At 41.1% G+C, this 17596-nt stretch overlaps 1 protein-coding gene across 8 annotated transcripts in view; it reads left to right on the forward strand.

Annotated features, from left to right (window-relative positions):
* The window catches only part of ZMYM2 (zinc finger MYM-type containing 2), a 196336-nt gene that overhangs the window by 50787 nt on the left and 127953 nt on the right, over positions 1–17596 (forward strand). For all 8 annotated transcript variants that reach the window (XM_074985173.1, XM_074985237.1, XM_074985228.1 and 5 more), the window contains 2 exons: positions 4588–4753; positions 6144–6356. In XM_074985173.1, the coding sequence (XP_074841274.1) occupies positions 4588–4753; positions 6144–6356 (379 nt within the window). The remainder of the gene's footprint in view (positions 1–4587; positions 4754–6143; positions 6357–17596) is intronic.

Genomic DNA, 17596 nt, shown 5'->3' on the forward strand with positions numbered 1-17596 from the left:
AAATGCAAAAATATCTGATTGTTTCTAATAACCAAATATTTGACACTTGCAAGATCTGACTACAAAAATATTTTCCCATGCAGGCTACGTGTACACTTGCCCCCAACTTTTGTAGGGGACGTGGTAATCAGAGTGATGGGAGATTACTGATGAAGTGCTGCAATGTATATGCAGCACTTCATAAGGCAAATTCTCCCCCACAGTGACTTCAACGTATCAAACCTCAAAGTGCCGGAATGCCATGTAGCTGCAGGCACTTTGAAGTGCCCGTGCTACTTCGAAGTGCCTTTCCTCCTCACAATTTTGGGGACTGAAGGCACTTCAACGTAGCTCGGGCTTTTCTAAGTGCCCGTAGCTACACAGCGTGCCGGCACTTTGAAGTTTGACACTTCAAAGTTGCTATAGGGGAGAACAATGTGGAATCAGTACAGTGAACAATATGGGATCAGTTTACAAAAAACTGTGTAAAAATTTATTGTATAAATGCTTCTGGGGTGAAAGAAAAGAGAGTAAATCAAGAGGCAAATGCATAGGGGGAAAAATAGTAGAGAACTGGAAACGTGTCAGAGAAACACAAAAAAGACTGTTTCATTGACTGGTACTTATGTGGGAAGACCTTGGCCTAGACAGTGCGTGGAAGGGAAAGGGAGAGGAACAGGAAGCCTGCAAGCCTGTGAAATGGCCTGCTGCAAATACCTGGGAATTGAGAATTCAGTCCTAAAGTCACTGTGGAACCAGTGGAAATGGAGCTGAAATGATGGATCCCACTTCTCTTTGTAAATATAAAGGCATGGGCACTTGCAGAAGTCTGGAGAATGGTGCTTTGCGGAAGCTATAGAAAGCAGAGCTGAAATAGTGAAGGCATGAATGAGGGCATAAGACAGTCATCCTGTTGAGGGGTCAGAGCAGTATAATATGGGCAGTATTACAGAGGTGATTATATTTAGACTTAGTGTTCTGTATTTTTAATTTTTACTGTATTACTGCCCCCCCCCCAAATATATCAGTAGGTTTTTAAAATTGTTTCTTTTACTGATGTACACCCACTCATCAATCATAAATCCACTAAATTTATCTGTTTGTTTATTTGGTTGTGGGGGGATTACTCATTTTGGCTACACACTAATGCTTTATATGATCGTTGCATCTTGCATTTCTGAGATTTGATGCAGTTCTGCAGTGTAAAACTGAGACTGCACACATGATGGAGGTCAGAAAAGCCAACTGTGTTAAAGTTACACTATGATTGGTTGATAGAGGTGTGTTGCCAGGCTATGCCTTTGCATTCATTTAGAGTGGTGCTTGTCTGTCTTGATTTAGTGGGGAGGAATGGTTTAGCAGTTTGAGCATTGGGCTGCTAAACCCAGGGTTGTGAGTTCAATCCTTGAGCAGGCCAGTTAGGGGTCTGGGGCAAATAGATTTAAAAAAAAAATCTCTTAGGGATGGTGCTTAGTTCTGCCAAGAAGGCAGGGGGCAGGACTAAATGACCTCCTGAGGTCCCTCTCAGCTCTATGAGATGCATATCTTCATTTATTTATTTAAATTTAAGCAATCAGTCCTCCACGAATAGAGATGGTAAAGAGTTAAACATGGGGTAAAAATGCTGATCTGTACTTAAAAATACTAACCAGAAATGGTACTTAAAATCGTTCAAGAAAAGTACAGACAAGAGTGAAGAGGATGCATTGTGCTGCAAGTACTGCATCGTTGTGGTCAGTATTCACACTGAAAGAATAACAGACTGTGTTGGAAGCAAGTGACATGAAACGTAAAGAAGAAAGTGAGCTATGGAATGAACAGTCAATACCCGGAGCTTTCACTAGCGTTTTAGTGAAAGAGATAGCACAGCTTGACTGTGCCAGTGGATTTGTCCGTATTCTTTGTTTTGCTGGACATTCACAGCTAATTGCAGAAGTGCCTGTTGGTGTCTCTGTGACGGTACTGTCCAGAAGCAAAAATCCTTCCTGTTGCAGACAGCCTGATTCATAAGTATGTGGAAGAAAATGATGATTCTTCGGTATCTAAACTGATGGAACAAATTGATGGAAATGTGGTCTGATTTGACAAGTCTCCTGGTACTTTGGACTATCAGATGCTTGACTTTTTTTTTTTTTTTTTGTTTTAAAGTGAATAAACCCACATTGTTTTGTGCTGATAGCTCTTTTGTCAACACAGCAATAACTGACTTGTTTTAAGATGTACCAGCTAACTTGGGAAAACGTGGCCACAATCTGTGTTCCTGGTAAGCTGTGCATTTGTGCTGTCATTCAAGAGAGATTCACATGCCACCCAGATGATTAGCAGAGTGCCCACAGTAGGTTATTTTTATTTCTGCTGGTGCATGGTGCATATTCCCACATGCATTAGTGCACATAAAAATTATTCTGCACAGGGATGGAAAAAATCTCCACGTGGATGGAAAAGATTATTAGGAAATGTTGGCCGTAACTAATACAGATTCAGTTTCTTACATGGCTTAGTTTTCATGGGAGATTAAACTCTATCAGAAACTGGAGTTGCTATGTATTATCTAGCTTGGTCATCTGATGAATGTTGTTCTGTCAGCAACTATTACGGATTATGATGGCAGTCACTTGTTACAGAGTATGGTCATCGTCCATGGGAGTTGTGGATTCTCAGATGGCTGATAAAGCCTGTCCCTGATCGACAAGTTCTATTACAATGAAGACCAATGTTTCCAGGTGCAGCAGGAGGCTGTTGACCATGACTGAAAGCTAGCCTCACCTTCCTCCTGCACCATTTGTCCTCCTCAGCTTGTCAGCGGGCAAGTTCAAAATGCTGAGGACCATCATGTATTACTTTTGTGCATTTTGAGCCATCCTGGATGAGTGTCTCCAGATGTCAATGTCAATATTGCACTTCTTTAAGTTATCCTTCAAGTCATTATAATGTTTCCATTCTCCTCCCAGTGGTACAGTATCCTTCTTTCAACTGAGAAAACAGAACCTGTTTTGGGAGGCGATGGTCTGGCATTCAGACAACATGACCAGTCTAGCAGAATTGCTAGTGGATGATCATTACCTTGCTGCCTGTGCTATTTGCCTCTTCCAGAACACTACTGTTGATTCATCTGTCTTCCCATTTGGTCTTCAGGATCTTTCAGAGGCAGTGTTGGTGACATCTCTCAAAGACTTTCAAGTGATGGCTGTAGATTGTCCAGATTTCAGACCCATACAGCATTGCTGGGAGCATAATGGCTTGATTAAAAAGAAAAAGGAAAAAAAAAAAAAAAAAAAGGAGCTTGAATGTCATGATCTTCAAAAACCCTGTGTGGTTTAAAAACAAAAAAACAGCAAAGGCTGCACCAGCACAGCTCAGTTGGTGTTGGATTTCTGCTTCAATACAGAAGAAATTAAGTATGTGAAATCTTCCATCATAGGAGCTAGTAGTAGCTTGTAAACTCTGCTTGCATCTGAAAACCAAGTAATCTAATGAGTTGAAATAATCAGATTCCTAGAAACTTTTTGCTGGGAAAACTGGTTTTAAACCAAGCTTATGGAGGAAAATTTTAATGTAACTTTAGATATCTGATTAAATCAAAAGTTGGTAAATAATTATTATTCTGCCTGGCTATTTTTGGCGTGCAGAACAAACAATAAAAATGAGGCGCATAGTGAAGCGTGAAGACTATGACCAAGTTTGTCTCGAACTATCCAGAACACAATAGTGCAGGTGGCTTTTAATGAGGAAAGGTTGGAAGAAATACTTCATAGTAATTTATTACTGTTCTTTTGGTTAGTCCAAAAATAATTTTCCTGTTTGAATTGAATGTTTAGTCAATTATGGCGAGATTGTTCTTATTTAAATTGCTAATTTGGAACTTCCTTAGCCAACTTAATTACTTGTGAATATTTTTATGTATAACGATCTATTGTAATATCCAAGCACACCAGGCAAAGTCAGAGTAGAGTTTTGCTTGTAACAAAAATTTCTGGCTGCAGCTAAAACTAAAGCTCTTTCAGTATTGTATTACAAAAGAAGAGAGCCCCCTCCAAAATAATAAAGTGCTGAAACATTGGTATGGGTTTTTGAGGTGCAGGAAGTAGATGTTGGTTGATTGAGTTAGGTTTTTTTAACCACTTTTATTGTTAAAAGCAGCTTTTTATGTTTAAAATTTTAATCTTTTGCAGATACCATGTAAAATAAGTTGGATATGCACAACCAGTAACTGCTCGTTGGTAAAAGCAGTTTTAGAAATACTGTATTTTATATGTTGAAAGCAGTATAGGGAAATATATAGCCTGATATTCTCTTGTGTATACAACAGATATTACTTTGTTTTAAAGGCCTATTTGGAATGTTAGTGTAGTAATAGTCATAATTGTTTTTGTTTTAGAAAGTAGTATTACAATCAATGGATGGAATGTTTCATTGATATCAGTACAGTGGGTGCCATCTTGAAAATAGCAATGAACCAAAAGCTGTTTGGAATCTTAAGAAATTAAAAGTGCATAGTCAGGGGTGGTGTGGGGGTGGTGGTGTAGAATTAATTACATTTTTATAAAAGTCTATGTTTAAAAAAAAAAAAAAAAAAAAGGTTTGTAATCTAGCACTTTTGTCTTTCAGAGATATAACAACAATGAAAGGCACCATTGTTGCTCAGGTTGATTCCAGTGAGTCTTTCCAGGAGTTTTGCAGTACATCGTGTTTGTCCTTCTATGAAGACAAGCATAATCCCTCAAAAGGAATCTTGAATAAGTCAAGATGCACTATTTGTGGTAAACTAACTGAGGTCTGGTTGAATTTTTTTGGTTTCTTAAATGGCTAATTAGTAGAACATTTATTAAAATGTTAATTGGAAAGAGTGGTGTAAAATATCTGTTATTTTAAAGTTGTCCAGGTTTTCCATAGTAATTAATTCTATAGCTCTTTCCATCTTCAGTCATGCTTTATAATTGTTTTTAATAATTTTTGCAAATTTTTTTATTGAATATTTAAATTTAAGAAACCTAAGAAGACAGTTGTGCATTACTGGTGTTTTTGTTGTCAAGCTGTTTAATGTTTTGGAGTTAATTTCCATTGCTGATTTACTACAGGCAAGGCTTTTCTTTAGATAGCTAGTCATTTTGAATGTTTATGAAACCTTGTTCAATTGATCACTGTTGATCTCCAGAAGAGCAAAGAATGGTCACGGTGTATTAGATTAATAGTCCAGCTACCCCAGTATCCTGTCATCGGACAGTGGCTAGTGTAAGATGCTTGAGGCAATGAACAGAACAGAGCACTTAATGAGTTATTCATTTCCTGTTATCCAGCTCCAGTATCTGGCAGTCAGAGGCTTAGGGACAGCCATAGCATGGAATTGCATCTTTGACCTCTTGGTTAACAATCACTGATGGGCTGTATCCTTCAGGAAATTATCTAATTCGTTTTTTAATCCCGTTATGCTTGAGGCCTTCATATCATCCCAGGGCAGTGAGTTCCCCAGGTCGACTGTGTGTTGTGCTTTTGGTCAGTTTTTTTAATTAATTTCAATGGATGTCCTCTGGTTTTTGCATTCTAGAAGAGAGAGAACCGGAAACTGTTTACTGTTCCTTTCATATTTCATTTTTCGATAACTATTCTGAGAGCTCTCAAAGCATATATTCAATAGTATTTGATACTGATCAGTATATAGCATACAAATGTTGCCATCAAAACAATTCAGGATGTTCTCTGTTCTAACTGCATGTTTTGGAGAATCCTTCTGAGTTGTGTACAGATGGTTTGTATAGTACAATATGCTCTTGTTTAAATTCTACTGAGTTGGGATTACTATGTTCTGGATGCAAATATTGGGCCCAGTTTGCATAGCAATGCAGCCAAGACAGCCATGTGAATTAAAAGCCAAATATATTAAAATTCGTGCTTACTGCCAACAAATTATAAAGTACAGGTGTGGCAAATTTATGTAAATTAGCTCCCTGTTCTCTAGAGCAATCTTGTGTGAATCCCACCAATATCATCTTGGATTAGCTTCTAGGGCTACAAGAACTGGGTCTAAAGTTTTGCAACAAGACAGTTTATTGTTGTAGTTATTTCAGATGCACGTGTTGTAGGGTTCCATCTGAACCAGATATGCTTCTAAATTGTGATTTGTCAAGTGTAATGTACTGATGAAGAACTTTTTTTTTTCTTTATAGATTCGACATGAAGTTAGCTTTAAGAACATGACTCACAAGCTTTGTAGTGACCACTGCTTCAATAGATACAGAATGGCGAATGGTTTAATAATGAATTGCTGCGAGCATTGTGGGGAGTACTTGCCCAGTAAAGGTGCAGGAAACAACGTCCTTACGATTGACGGGCAGCAGAAAAGATTCTGCTGCCAAAACTGTGTTGGTGAATATAAACAGGTAACTATTTCTATTTGTAAGATATCAAATTTACCTTACCAATTAAAAAACGAAACAAAGACTACTGCTGAGATGCATTCTGTTCTTGATTAGCTGGCATTTACTTGAGACCCTCTAAATACAGAATATGAACATGCTTAGAAGATGTAACTGATTAACCTGTGCACATTTTTTATGCATGTGCACTTGTGTACTCACAGATTCTTAATGCAAAAGTAGATGTGTCTTTTCCAAAATACCAGTGACATAAAGTGTCTTTCTCTCTAGTGAAGGCTTTCATTCTTACTTATGGCGAGCATGACAATTCCATAACTATTGTGCAAACCAGTAATGCTCAGTGAGATGTAGAAGCTCACTGAGTTGCACTTTTACTTACGTATGTACAGCTAAAATACTTACATATGCCATGCCCGCTGGGCATGACTGTTTTACTCCCTCAATCACACTGTTTGTCTGTACAATGGATATAATTTTTTTCCTTTTCAGTGTAGGCCTTCCCAAGTCCAAAGCTAGGCACTACCTGCATTCCTTCATGTGTGAAAGTTGGAAAGATTTTTTGTCCTCCTTTGCTTAGTTTTCATGTGCTCTTGAAATTAGTGTAGCATCTGAAAGAGTTCTTGCCTTTTTTTTACATTCCTTTCCATTTACAATTTCTTTTATACTGAAGAGAACATTTGCCCATTACATTTGCTTTAGAAGCCAGTGGTCAGCCATCACTTATCACTAGTGAGAAGGTTGGAGTGCTGTTTGAAGCTATTCCTGACTTAACAGGATAATTCATAAGTTAGTTATTATTTTTGGGCTGATATAGTGTAGAAATTTTTTTCTATAGTGTGCATGTTTTATCTGAGAGGTCATGATGGCCTTCTGTATGCAGTGTTCAACATGTGGGGTCTGTGTTTTAGGACTTCTGACATAAATGTTCACTTGCAAGACATACCTATATTTTTTTGTAGGTTTGGAGTTAACCTTTATATACATGAGTTGATATGTTACTTTATTAAGGCTGGTTTGGGAGAGATGGTTGTGTGCCCATTTGCATTCAGGATTCTTTTATGATTTTTTTTCCCTGTTAGAAGCTGATGAAATATCAGGGAACCCAGTATTGAATTAACAAAGTTTCATTATATTTGATTAAATAAAAGCACTGTAATATTCGATCTCTGTTCTATATTGCTATTGCATTTTTGAGTGTCAAGTACTTCTTGCCTTTACTTTTTTTTGAACTGTTTCCTTGAGCTTGTACAAAACTCAAATATTTCTGGCAATATATACATACATGTATGAACAGCACACCTGAAAATATAACAAGCCTTATTGTTTTATCACACAGCTAAACCAAAAAAGAGCAAAATAGGTTTTCGAGATAATAAAAATGTAGGCATAGACAGAAGCCATGGAAAGACTTGGAGAAACCATTGAAAAAACATTCATGAAGGAACAAAAGACACAAGATTAACTTTGAACTTGGGACTGTTCCACACAACCTAAAAATATGCACTGATGAAATGCCAGATGAGAATGGAATTGAGAGGTGGAACAACAATTCTCTATTATACATTCATTGCAAAGTGTACTTTGTCATCTGTCTGTTTAGATATTTTTGTAATATTGCATTCATATATTAAAATCCCATATGCTAATGAGAAGATGAGTTGGAATGGCATTGACAGGATGTTGCACTGTGTTGTGGGTTGGGGAATTTCATTATTAGTGAAGAGCTTCACGTTAGTAGTGAGCATTATGCAATAGCATGATGATTCTGAAGTGAATCTCTTTTCTTGACGCAGATAATTTTGCTGCATCCATTGCCATCGGCAGACTTGTACCAGCAAAATATTTTTATATTGTGAAAGTATTAGGTAATGGTAATGATCTGTGGAAAAAAATAATCTTTACGGCCAGTTTGTATCCATGCAGGTTTTTGTAACCATATGCAATTTGTAGTAGTGTTTCACTTAATATAAAAAGTTTATGATGGGTTTAAAATTCTTGCTTAAATAAGGTAAGTTCCAGAATAGTATAATTTTGCCGATGGTATATGGTTAGGACGGCAAAATGTTTCAGGCCATAATTAATTTTATAACAACTCTAACAGTGTGCATGAAGTTTTAACTTTCATTTGAAAAAGAGTTTGAAAATGATTAATAGGGGTGCTTCTTAAGAGAAATATATTGTCTTATTCCACGAAGTATTTTTAAATGGAATGTGTCACAATTAATTCTTTTAAGGAAATTTTGAGCTTGAAAACTCAATCAGCGCTAAGAGTAATTTTAGATTAAATATTTTTTTTTGTTTTTTGTTTGTTATTAGACCACTTTTTTATTTTATTGGGGAGTGCACAGTAGGAAAGGAGGGACAAATTTCTGAAGTCCTTTTGTCAAAACAATAGTACAGGGATGATGGGGAACATTTGGCCATATTAGTTTTTTGTTTTGTTGGTTATCTTGTGTAGTATACTTAAAATTTTTAGTGAGTATATTCCGCTTATGTGAAAGCTATTGTATAATAAGTGTGATTAATTTTTTTTCCTGAGATTTGTATAAATTAGTTATAATGTGTTGTCATTGTTATATCTCAATTGATCTTTTATAAATATATAGCACTAGTAAAGTAGAATTGATGACAATATTTGTGCCTACTTACTTAATTCTTTATGTGTGAAATAAATATTATTTTTAAATGTTTGGAGCTAGCTTTTATAACTTATGTACAGCGTTTTTAGATTGAAGTGAAATTATGCACAGACCAAAATATTATGCCTCTTGGCAGGGAGATTGGTGGTAGAGATCCAGGAAATATGGGTAATGATTTGGTGTGGCTGGTCTTTCATTTTCAATTATGGTGGTTAGGAAGACAAGGAAAGATGAGGCAATGCTTTTTTGGAATTACAGGGGCATTGGTAAATTGCCAGAAACTCTTGTCTCCTTGTCAAACTTACGAATGAGCTTGCGGGGGTGAAGTTCCATTAACCTAAGTTACTAAATAAGTAAGACATTTTTGGAAATGGTATTTTAGGACCTTGGTACTCTTATATTTTTTGTCCTTCATGTTACATACTAAAACGGGGGGGTGACAATTTTTTATGGTGGGGGGGACAGGGAAGGAGGCACTCAGAGTTTAAGTAGTCAAGAGCTGCACTTCTCTGTCAAGGGGATATGGGGTCTGGAATGCAGAAGGGAGCTTGGGGTAGTGGACTGGAGTTCAGGAGAGGGTGTGGGGGTCTGAGAGGGAGTTTGGGTGAAGGAGGTGGTTGTGACCTGGGGCAGGGTATTGATGTGCAGGGGCTCAGAGGGAGGCAAGGATCCCGGGGGAGGAATGTAAGAGTGGGTGCCAAGTTTGAGAGAGAGTTCTGACCTGAAGTGGGTGGAGGAAGATGCAGAGAGTTTGGGTGGTGACCTGGGGCAGAGGGTTGGGATGCAGAATCTGGGTGACAAGGGGTAAGGCTGAAGCAAAGGATTGTGGCCAGGGGAGTAGTGTAGGAATGCATTCAAAGTCTGGGAGGGAATTGGGGTGCAGTGTCAGAGGCAGGCTGTGGATGGGCTGCATTTATCTAAGCAGCTCCTGGTCAGCCCCACACTCAGGCTTCACTGCCTGCCAGCAGCCCCAGCCCACTGGCTGTTCTGTATGGCTGTCTTTGCTGCCCTTGCCCTGAGCAAGTTCTATAAACTCTTATTGGCTGGAAACCAGCCAATGGGAGTGGAGATATTTTGCTGTGGGGGGGTGGGGACAGCATGCAAAATTTTCCCCCCTCCACAGCTGTAGGGCTCCTCTTTTATTGAGGTCTGGTGAAACTGTGTGCATCAGTTCTTGAAAGGTATCTATTAAATCAAAGAGCAGTTGGGGAAAGGTACAAGTGAATATTCAGTAGAAAAGCGAGGAAAGATTAAAAAAACCCAACAAAATAGAGCTTGATCAGACTGCCTAGGTATGAGTATTTAAAGTGAGCTGACCCCCATGAGGGACCACCATTATGTATGGTGGCACAAGTGGGTATAATCGAGAAAAGGGGTGATATTAAGTAAAGGACACCATTAGATTAAATTTCAGGAAAACTTTCTGAAAATGGTTGTTAACCCTGGAAGACTCTTCCAAGCAAAGTAGACCTTGAACTCATACTTGTCTTTTATTGAAGTTCATATTCTCCAGCACTGGAAGAGACAGAGAGCAAGTTAGAGAAGAAATGGAACCGAATTACCAGAATAAAACAAGATGATGACTGAGTAGATGTAGCCGTGTATTCAGCTTAAATGTATGGGTGTCCAGCACCGTGGAGCTGAAAACAGATGCCTACCAGGATGTACAGAGAGGGGTGCTTGTGCCTTGTGGTGGTAGACCCTTCCCTGGCTACTTGAGGTAGCGCTTTTCTTGACCCTCCCTGAGGTGGTCCTTATTGTATTAAACATCCGTTGTGTGGAGGGAGTGATTCCCATCAGTGATCCCCACACGTGGTGCCTGCTCTTAGTGAGGCCTACATCAGTGAGTGTGGTGTGATGTGATCTGCAGATGATTTAAGAAATTGACTCAGGCGGCTCAAGACTTTTGCCTGAAGCATCGCCTGCTTGAACAGGTCATGCAACCTAATTTTGGACAAGGCACTTCAAGAGCACTGCTGCCCTACAGTCTGGAGCAAGCCACTGCATAAAGAAATAGTGCTGAGGGAAAGGTCACATGAGACTTAACGGAGGTTGCCCTTTGTCTCGGGGTGACACTTCTATCTCCCCATGGAAAAATGTGGACAGATACAGAAATGGTTCTACTATGTATGATGATTCAAGTGTATCCATCCCTTAAGTTGTACTGAGTAGTTAGGTTAGAAGCCTGGTATCATTAACTCTGCATATCCACTGAGTCCAGTACCAATGCAGCAGAAATCTAGGGCATGTCTGATCCAGTTGTGGCTGCCATGTAGGCAAGAGGGAGTCCTGCTCGCCCCCTCCAGCCCAGCTGGGATGAGCAGCTAAGCCTGGGCAGGGTTGGAGTCACAAGTCAGGTCTTCTCCACTCCCACCTTCTGTGCCCACGATGATTTACCTCCCTGATGGTTGCCCTGGGCGCACACAACAGGGTTGTATGACTACTCTTGTGTCTTCCATTTGCTTCCTCATCAGAAAGTCATTTTTCTGCTGGGAAGCAAAGAAATCTGAGAGGGACATAGATTCTACCTTATATCTGCTATCCTGAGAGTCCTCTGTTTCTTCAGGTTTATCACCCTCCAACTCTCCATTGATGGCTGCTGATGGGTCAATATGGGATTGGCTTGCATCTTGTGTTGGGGAGGAGGTCTCTGGTTAAATATCTGCTGGGCTGGCCACCAAGGCCACATCTATATTACTAGCCTCAGAGTTTGTGGGATGATTCTCAGTTGTGTGGTTCTCACTCTGTCTGGCTCAAAGGTGAGATTGCTGGCTAGGTCTGCAGTGGTGACTATCTGCTGAAGTCTTAGGCTTCAGCTGTACTTCTTCCTCCAGAATTGTCTTGTCCTGTCAGCCCTGCAACAGGATCTGGCTTTGGTTTAGTTCAGGATCATTTTTTGTCTGTGGAGTGTGCTATCTGGTTTACTCTTTGCTGTGGTACCGAAAGATTATAAGCCATAACAAGATCTTTTGTGTGGTGTAGCTGCTTCCCTCGAAATACAGATGCAGCTCTTTCAAGAGACCACCCACAACTTGATGGACATTTGACATCCATCTGCCCCAAGAGAGTCACACTGCGTGTTGGTGGCACCCTCCTTGAATCAGCTATGACCTCTGGATATTGCTCCTCAAGGGAGTCTGTTTTCTGCTGGTTTATGGACTGGTGAAGGAAGTTCTATCAAAACATAGGGGGTCATGTCTTCTACTAATATTTCTCAATGTGCAAATACAAGGGAGGGGTACAACACACCTCATCTTTCTCAATAAATATACCTGAGGTTCCAAGTGGTCACTTGGTCAAAATGTCCCTGAGTCACAATGACTGATTTTCTGCGTTGAACCTTCAGGATAGTCGTCATGTGTGTTTTGCTGACCACAGAAGTCTCTAAGTTTCTTGTGTTGGAAGACCACTTTAGACAAATTTATTGCATTGTGTATCCTTTGTTACACATGGTTTTTATAAAACCTATAGTTGTTACGATGCATCTCAGAAGACTTAGACAATGGATCCAGAGAGCAAGTTTTGACTCTTGTTGGCACCACACTCTGCTTGCTCAGTCATCCTTGTCTCATCCTAAACATTGAGAAGTCAGCGTTGGCTCCAACACAATCTAGTTCAGTGGAGCTCTGGCACATTCCAGGTTGGGAACATTTTGGTTGATTGGCTATTTTCAGACAGTTTGCCTTGTTTGTCTTTGTTTACAATCTCTGTCTTCGATGTCATCTCTGAGACTCTTGGGTCACATGTCCACTTGCACATTGGTGGTTCATTGTACAAAATTTGTGGTTTTTTTCCTTTTAAATGTGGCTCAGGATGGTGTACTGTCCTGCTATATATCATTTAGACAGATGGATTCATCTTCCTCTGCTGCTCCTGAACTTCCTGCAGTGGTGGATGCATCCAGAAAGTATCTGTCCAGGCATCCCCTTTGTCTAGCCCTTTCCAAGTGAGTCTGATATTACCAGTGCCTCCCTGAAGTGTTGTGGTGTGCACCAGTGGTCACTGGAAGTGCAACTACTGTGGTCAGAGCAGGAGTTTTCAGGTTGCTGGGGCTTTGAGCCATGTCTGATGCATGTCAGGTTTTTTCACACTGTTGTTCACATATTTACCAGCAATACCTCTGCAGTGTATTATTGAAGAAAAATGGTGGAGAAAACTCTAAGTCACTCTGCTTAGAGGCAATCAGATGGTTGAACTTCTGCATTGTGGAGAACATTACTCCAATAGCTGTTTCCTCTAAGAGAAGTATAGTTCACTCATCATCAAAGCTTGGGGCATTCCAACAATTGACAAAAGGAAACCTCTATTCTGCTGTTGATGGGCCTCAATTCAGGGACCCTGTCTGATGTCTTTCCATCTTCATTGTCATTCTGCTCTCCTGTGTGTCTTTCCCTCGTTTCCAGTCATCCTAAAGATCCGGGACTGAGCTAAGCTCATTCTCATTGCTCCTAGTGTGACTGAGACAGTGCTGGTTCTCTGATTTTTTTCTGACATTATCTGAGCCTCCCATATCACTTTGCATTCTGACTTAAGTCAGAATCACAGTTATAGCTTGTATCCCGTGCTCAGCTCCTGCATCTCATGGTGTGGCTACTTCATGAACAAGGAGAAAGATTGATGTTCCACAGCTGACCAGTAAATCCTGCTCCACAGCAAAAAGTTGTCTACCAGAATAGCCTGTTCAGTGGAATGGAAGTGTTTTTTGATGTTTAGCTTTCAGAAAGCAAATGATACTGGTTTCTATCCAGGACATCTTGGAATATCTGCTACACCTTCCGTGAACTATGCCTAAGCACTAACAACCAAAAGTGCATCTGATAGTGATAACTGGTATGAACTACTTGAACAATAAGATATAATCTTCTCCATGCCATGGTAACAAGATTGTTAAAAGGGTTTCTTCATGTACATCCTCTAAGCTGATAAATGGTTCCCTGGTGGGACTTAAACACAACCCTAGTGGGTTCTGATGGGTCCTCTGAGCCCCTAGCATCTTGTTCCTTGGCACTCTTGTGTAGGAAAACTGCTTTCCTGGTAATGACATCATCTGCAGGGGGAGTGTGAGAGTTGTGAGCTCTCGTGGCAGAGCTTCCTTATACACAGTTCTTCAAAGGTGATTTTGACTATGTCCAAAAATTTTGTCTTTGACCTAAGCCCAAATTTTTTGTTTAAAGTGATCTCTGTTCTGTTTGAACCATGCGATATATTTACCAGTGGTTTTTTCTCACCCTAAGTTGCCTTCATAGCTGGAACAGCAGTGCCTCCATACTTTAAATGTCAGGTGATGTTTAGCCTTTTGTTTTGACTGAGCTAAAGCGCTCCAAATGAATAACATCCTGCATCAAGATGGCACATGAAGTAGTCCTGGCTGTGCTGCCTCAGTGTATGTGAGCTCATTGTGTGAAGGTGCAAGCAATATCCATGGTGTACATTGGTGATATTTCCCTACTGCACATGTTCGGGGGTGCTCTGTGGTCATTGATACATGCCTTCACAAATCATGCCATAACTGCATCTTCCAAGGTGATTAGAATCTTTGACAGAGCAGTCCCACGGTCCTTTAGTTACACTTTTGAGCCCTGCCTCCTAGGAATGGGAGGTTGTATTGCTTGTGAGTCATGTAAGTGGAATACACAGCTGCATTTATTTGAAGAAGAAGAAATGGTTATTTACTATAGCGGTGGTTTTTTGCAATGTGATATATAGATGTTTATTGCATGACCAACCCTTGTACTGCTTGCAACAGACACTCATTTCCAAGTGTTTGGTGTTAAGCAAGAGAGGGTCAGGGCAGTCCCATTTCATGTAGTCTAGGGAGGGGCCATGGCCAAAGACACATGCATTAGCTCTCTTTGGGCATTGCTGGATAAGTTTGTCCAACTCCAGTGCCCTGGGTACATACATACTGAAATGGAGTATGTGTCTACATCATTTCAAAGAATGACAGTTACTGGAAGCAATTACAGAAGTTGAAACAACCCCCAGTAGGTCCATTGGATAATTATGTATAACGAGAAGTGACACCTCTTGATTCTTGTTTATTTGTATCTATCAGTCTTCCTTGTTTTCACAACCTAATCCATAGAAAACAATCACATGGAAGTGGTTGTGCTTTAGGATTGTTGTTTGGCTTTGAGCACTGGCCTGGTATGATCATCTTTGGACACAAACCAGAGCATTTGTCTTGGTCATGATATCAACTGTCTTTCATCTGAGCTTGCTCAGTCTAAACTTGGCAGAATTCAGTGTTCCTACTTTTACTAGATTGCATACTACTACTGTGCTACTAACACTGTAGCCCTGTCTACACTACTAAATTATGCCAGTTGAAGTTTAGTCACTATGTACATGCATACTTGGTTCCCTTTGTCAACAATGTGCATGCTCACCATGAGTGCTTGTATCAATGGAGAGAGCATTGAAATATGGACTGGTATCCCTTTGTGCAAGTCACCACTGTCTGACACATTGGCTTGTTACCTGGAAAATGAATTGTGGGGAGCTGTTGTTATATCCTGTGTATTGTCCCCTGCACCTGTTTTCCCAAGGTAAAGGTTCCTGGAGTTGGTAAAGAAGCACTGAAGGACACAGACATAACCTTTCAATAAAGTAATTGGTACAGGCAGTATTATTTCAAAAAAAAAAAAAAAGCCACTTTTTGTTTTAGGTAACTATTTCATTTTAGTAGAGATTTAATTCTTACTACAATGTGGTCTAAAAGTCATAAAGCACAAAATTCCTGGCACTGGTCCTTTATTGCAAAGTTCGAACATTCAGACTACAATAGTAATAGCAGGGATCAGACTTAACAGTCCTCCAAGCGGCATATGATAAGGTTTCTGAACTCAACAGCTGGGTACATATGCTGGGACTTGGGCTTCATTTGTGTGTGTCTGCTGGAGCATCATCCCTGTGGGGCTTGCCTGCCAGGGATCAGAGCTTCTGCTGAGGCTCCGAGCCCTAGAAGAGGTGCCCCACAGAAAAGAAGCCCTGAGGCTCACTACCGTGCCTCTTGACTCCAGTCTGATAGGTGGAGAATGCAGGGGTTGAGGTGGAGGATGCTCCACCAGCTGCATTTTAACAGTAAAAGGACAGTGGCTTGATCCCCCCAGCATATGGCTCAGATAATTGAAGGCAAAACCATTTATTACAAGTGTCTGATTAGTAACAAATTACTGACAGAGGATTTAAATTTTGTTTTGCATGAACAAAATACAAGTAAAATACACACAATTTTAATATATTTATATTAAATACTACACTAAAACTGTATTGCTAACTGGCAAGCTTACTTTATCAATCTGCTGGTATTCCTTTAAAATTACTGTTTTTGAGCTCGTAGTCATTCAGCTTTGCTTTGCTCTGCCCTGGTGTTTTTTTCTGCAATAGTTCTGACTTCTGTAGAGCAGCTTTGTTTTGAGTGGTATTCCCATTCACTGTAGTCTTCAGGTGAAAATGCTCTTTTAAAACTCTGGTCTAGATGTTTTTCTTCTTCTTTGAGTGGTCCCCGTGGGTGCTCCACAATAGGTGTCGGGCTTGCCCGGCGCCGCAGATCGGAAATCTTCCGGCAGTTTCTCCTGGATCGCTCATGTGCCGGCGCGCGCCGCCCCCCTGCGCAACCCCAGCTGCGTGCGCGATCCAGTCCCCGCCAGTTCCTTCTCAACCGCCATCGGCTGCAGACAGAATCTACTCAGGCTAAGGCCAGAGTCAGATTAAATAGTGGATTTTTTCTACGTGTCATTTGTTGGTTTTGGTTATTAAAAAAAAAAAAAAAAGAGAGAGAGAAAGCAAAGACAAAAAGAATATCAGCAAAAAAAAAAGAGAGGAGCGGAGAAGAGAAGAGCGGACGTGAAGGCCATTTAGGCCTCCCGCTGCCCCGCAGGCCGGTGATCACTATTTGGGGTGGAAGGGCACGGATTAAGTGCTAAGTATCCTATTAACAGTAAAGGACTCACTGCAATGGCCTCTTCAGGTTTTAAAAAGCGTGAGTCATGCCGTGAAGCTATGCCGGCCTCCGTGGGCCATAGCGAATGCATCCGATGCCTGGGGGAATCACAGGCTACCCAGAAGTGTTCTCACTGTGTTAAGCTCACAGCCAGGGCCAGGAAGGACAGAGCGATGAGGCGTAAAATGCTCTTGTTGATAAGGCTCTCCAGCCGGACTTGCCGGAGAAGCCTCACCCAGAAGGGCCCTCTGGGTTGCATAAGAAGAGGGCAGCTTTCTCTGACCCCCTCGGTGCAGAAACGGAGGAAACTCTCCCTGGCTCGATCCTTGCCGGCGTTTGCAGCGAGCAGGACAAGCGGAGCACACGGCCCCCAGCCGCATACTCAGGGAGGTGGTCGCGCGGCAGCGGCTGAGCCTCCGGTTATACAACAGCCGGCACGCGCGGCGCCTAGAGCGTCAGCGAGGCAAGCGCTGGACCCGGCGGCACTGCCACAGGCAGCACCGGCCGCCGTGGCACCAATGGTGCAGGGGCGCCAGGCACGGAGCCTGCAGGCACCGGAGGAGGATACCTGCGTGGCACCGCAGCTGACGGTGCCGAGCGCGGCGCTGACAGCGGGGCCGAGATCCCCCGCAGGGGAGGGGCAAGGCAAAATCAAAAGC

The sequence above is a fragment of the Carettochelys insculpta genome, chromosome 1, assembly GCF_033958435.1.
Source record: "Carettochelys insculpta isolate YL-2023 chromosome 1, ASM3395843v1, whole genome shotgun sequence".
Taxonomy (NCBI): domain Eukaryota; kingdom Metazoa; phylum Chordata; order Testudines; family Carettochelyidae; genus Carettochelys; species Carettochelys insculpta.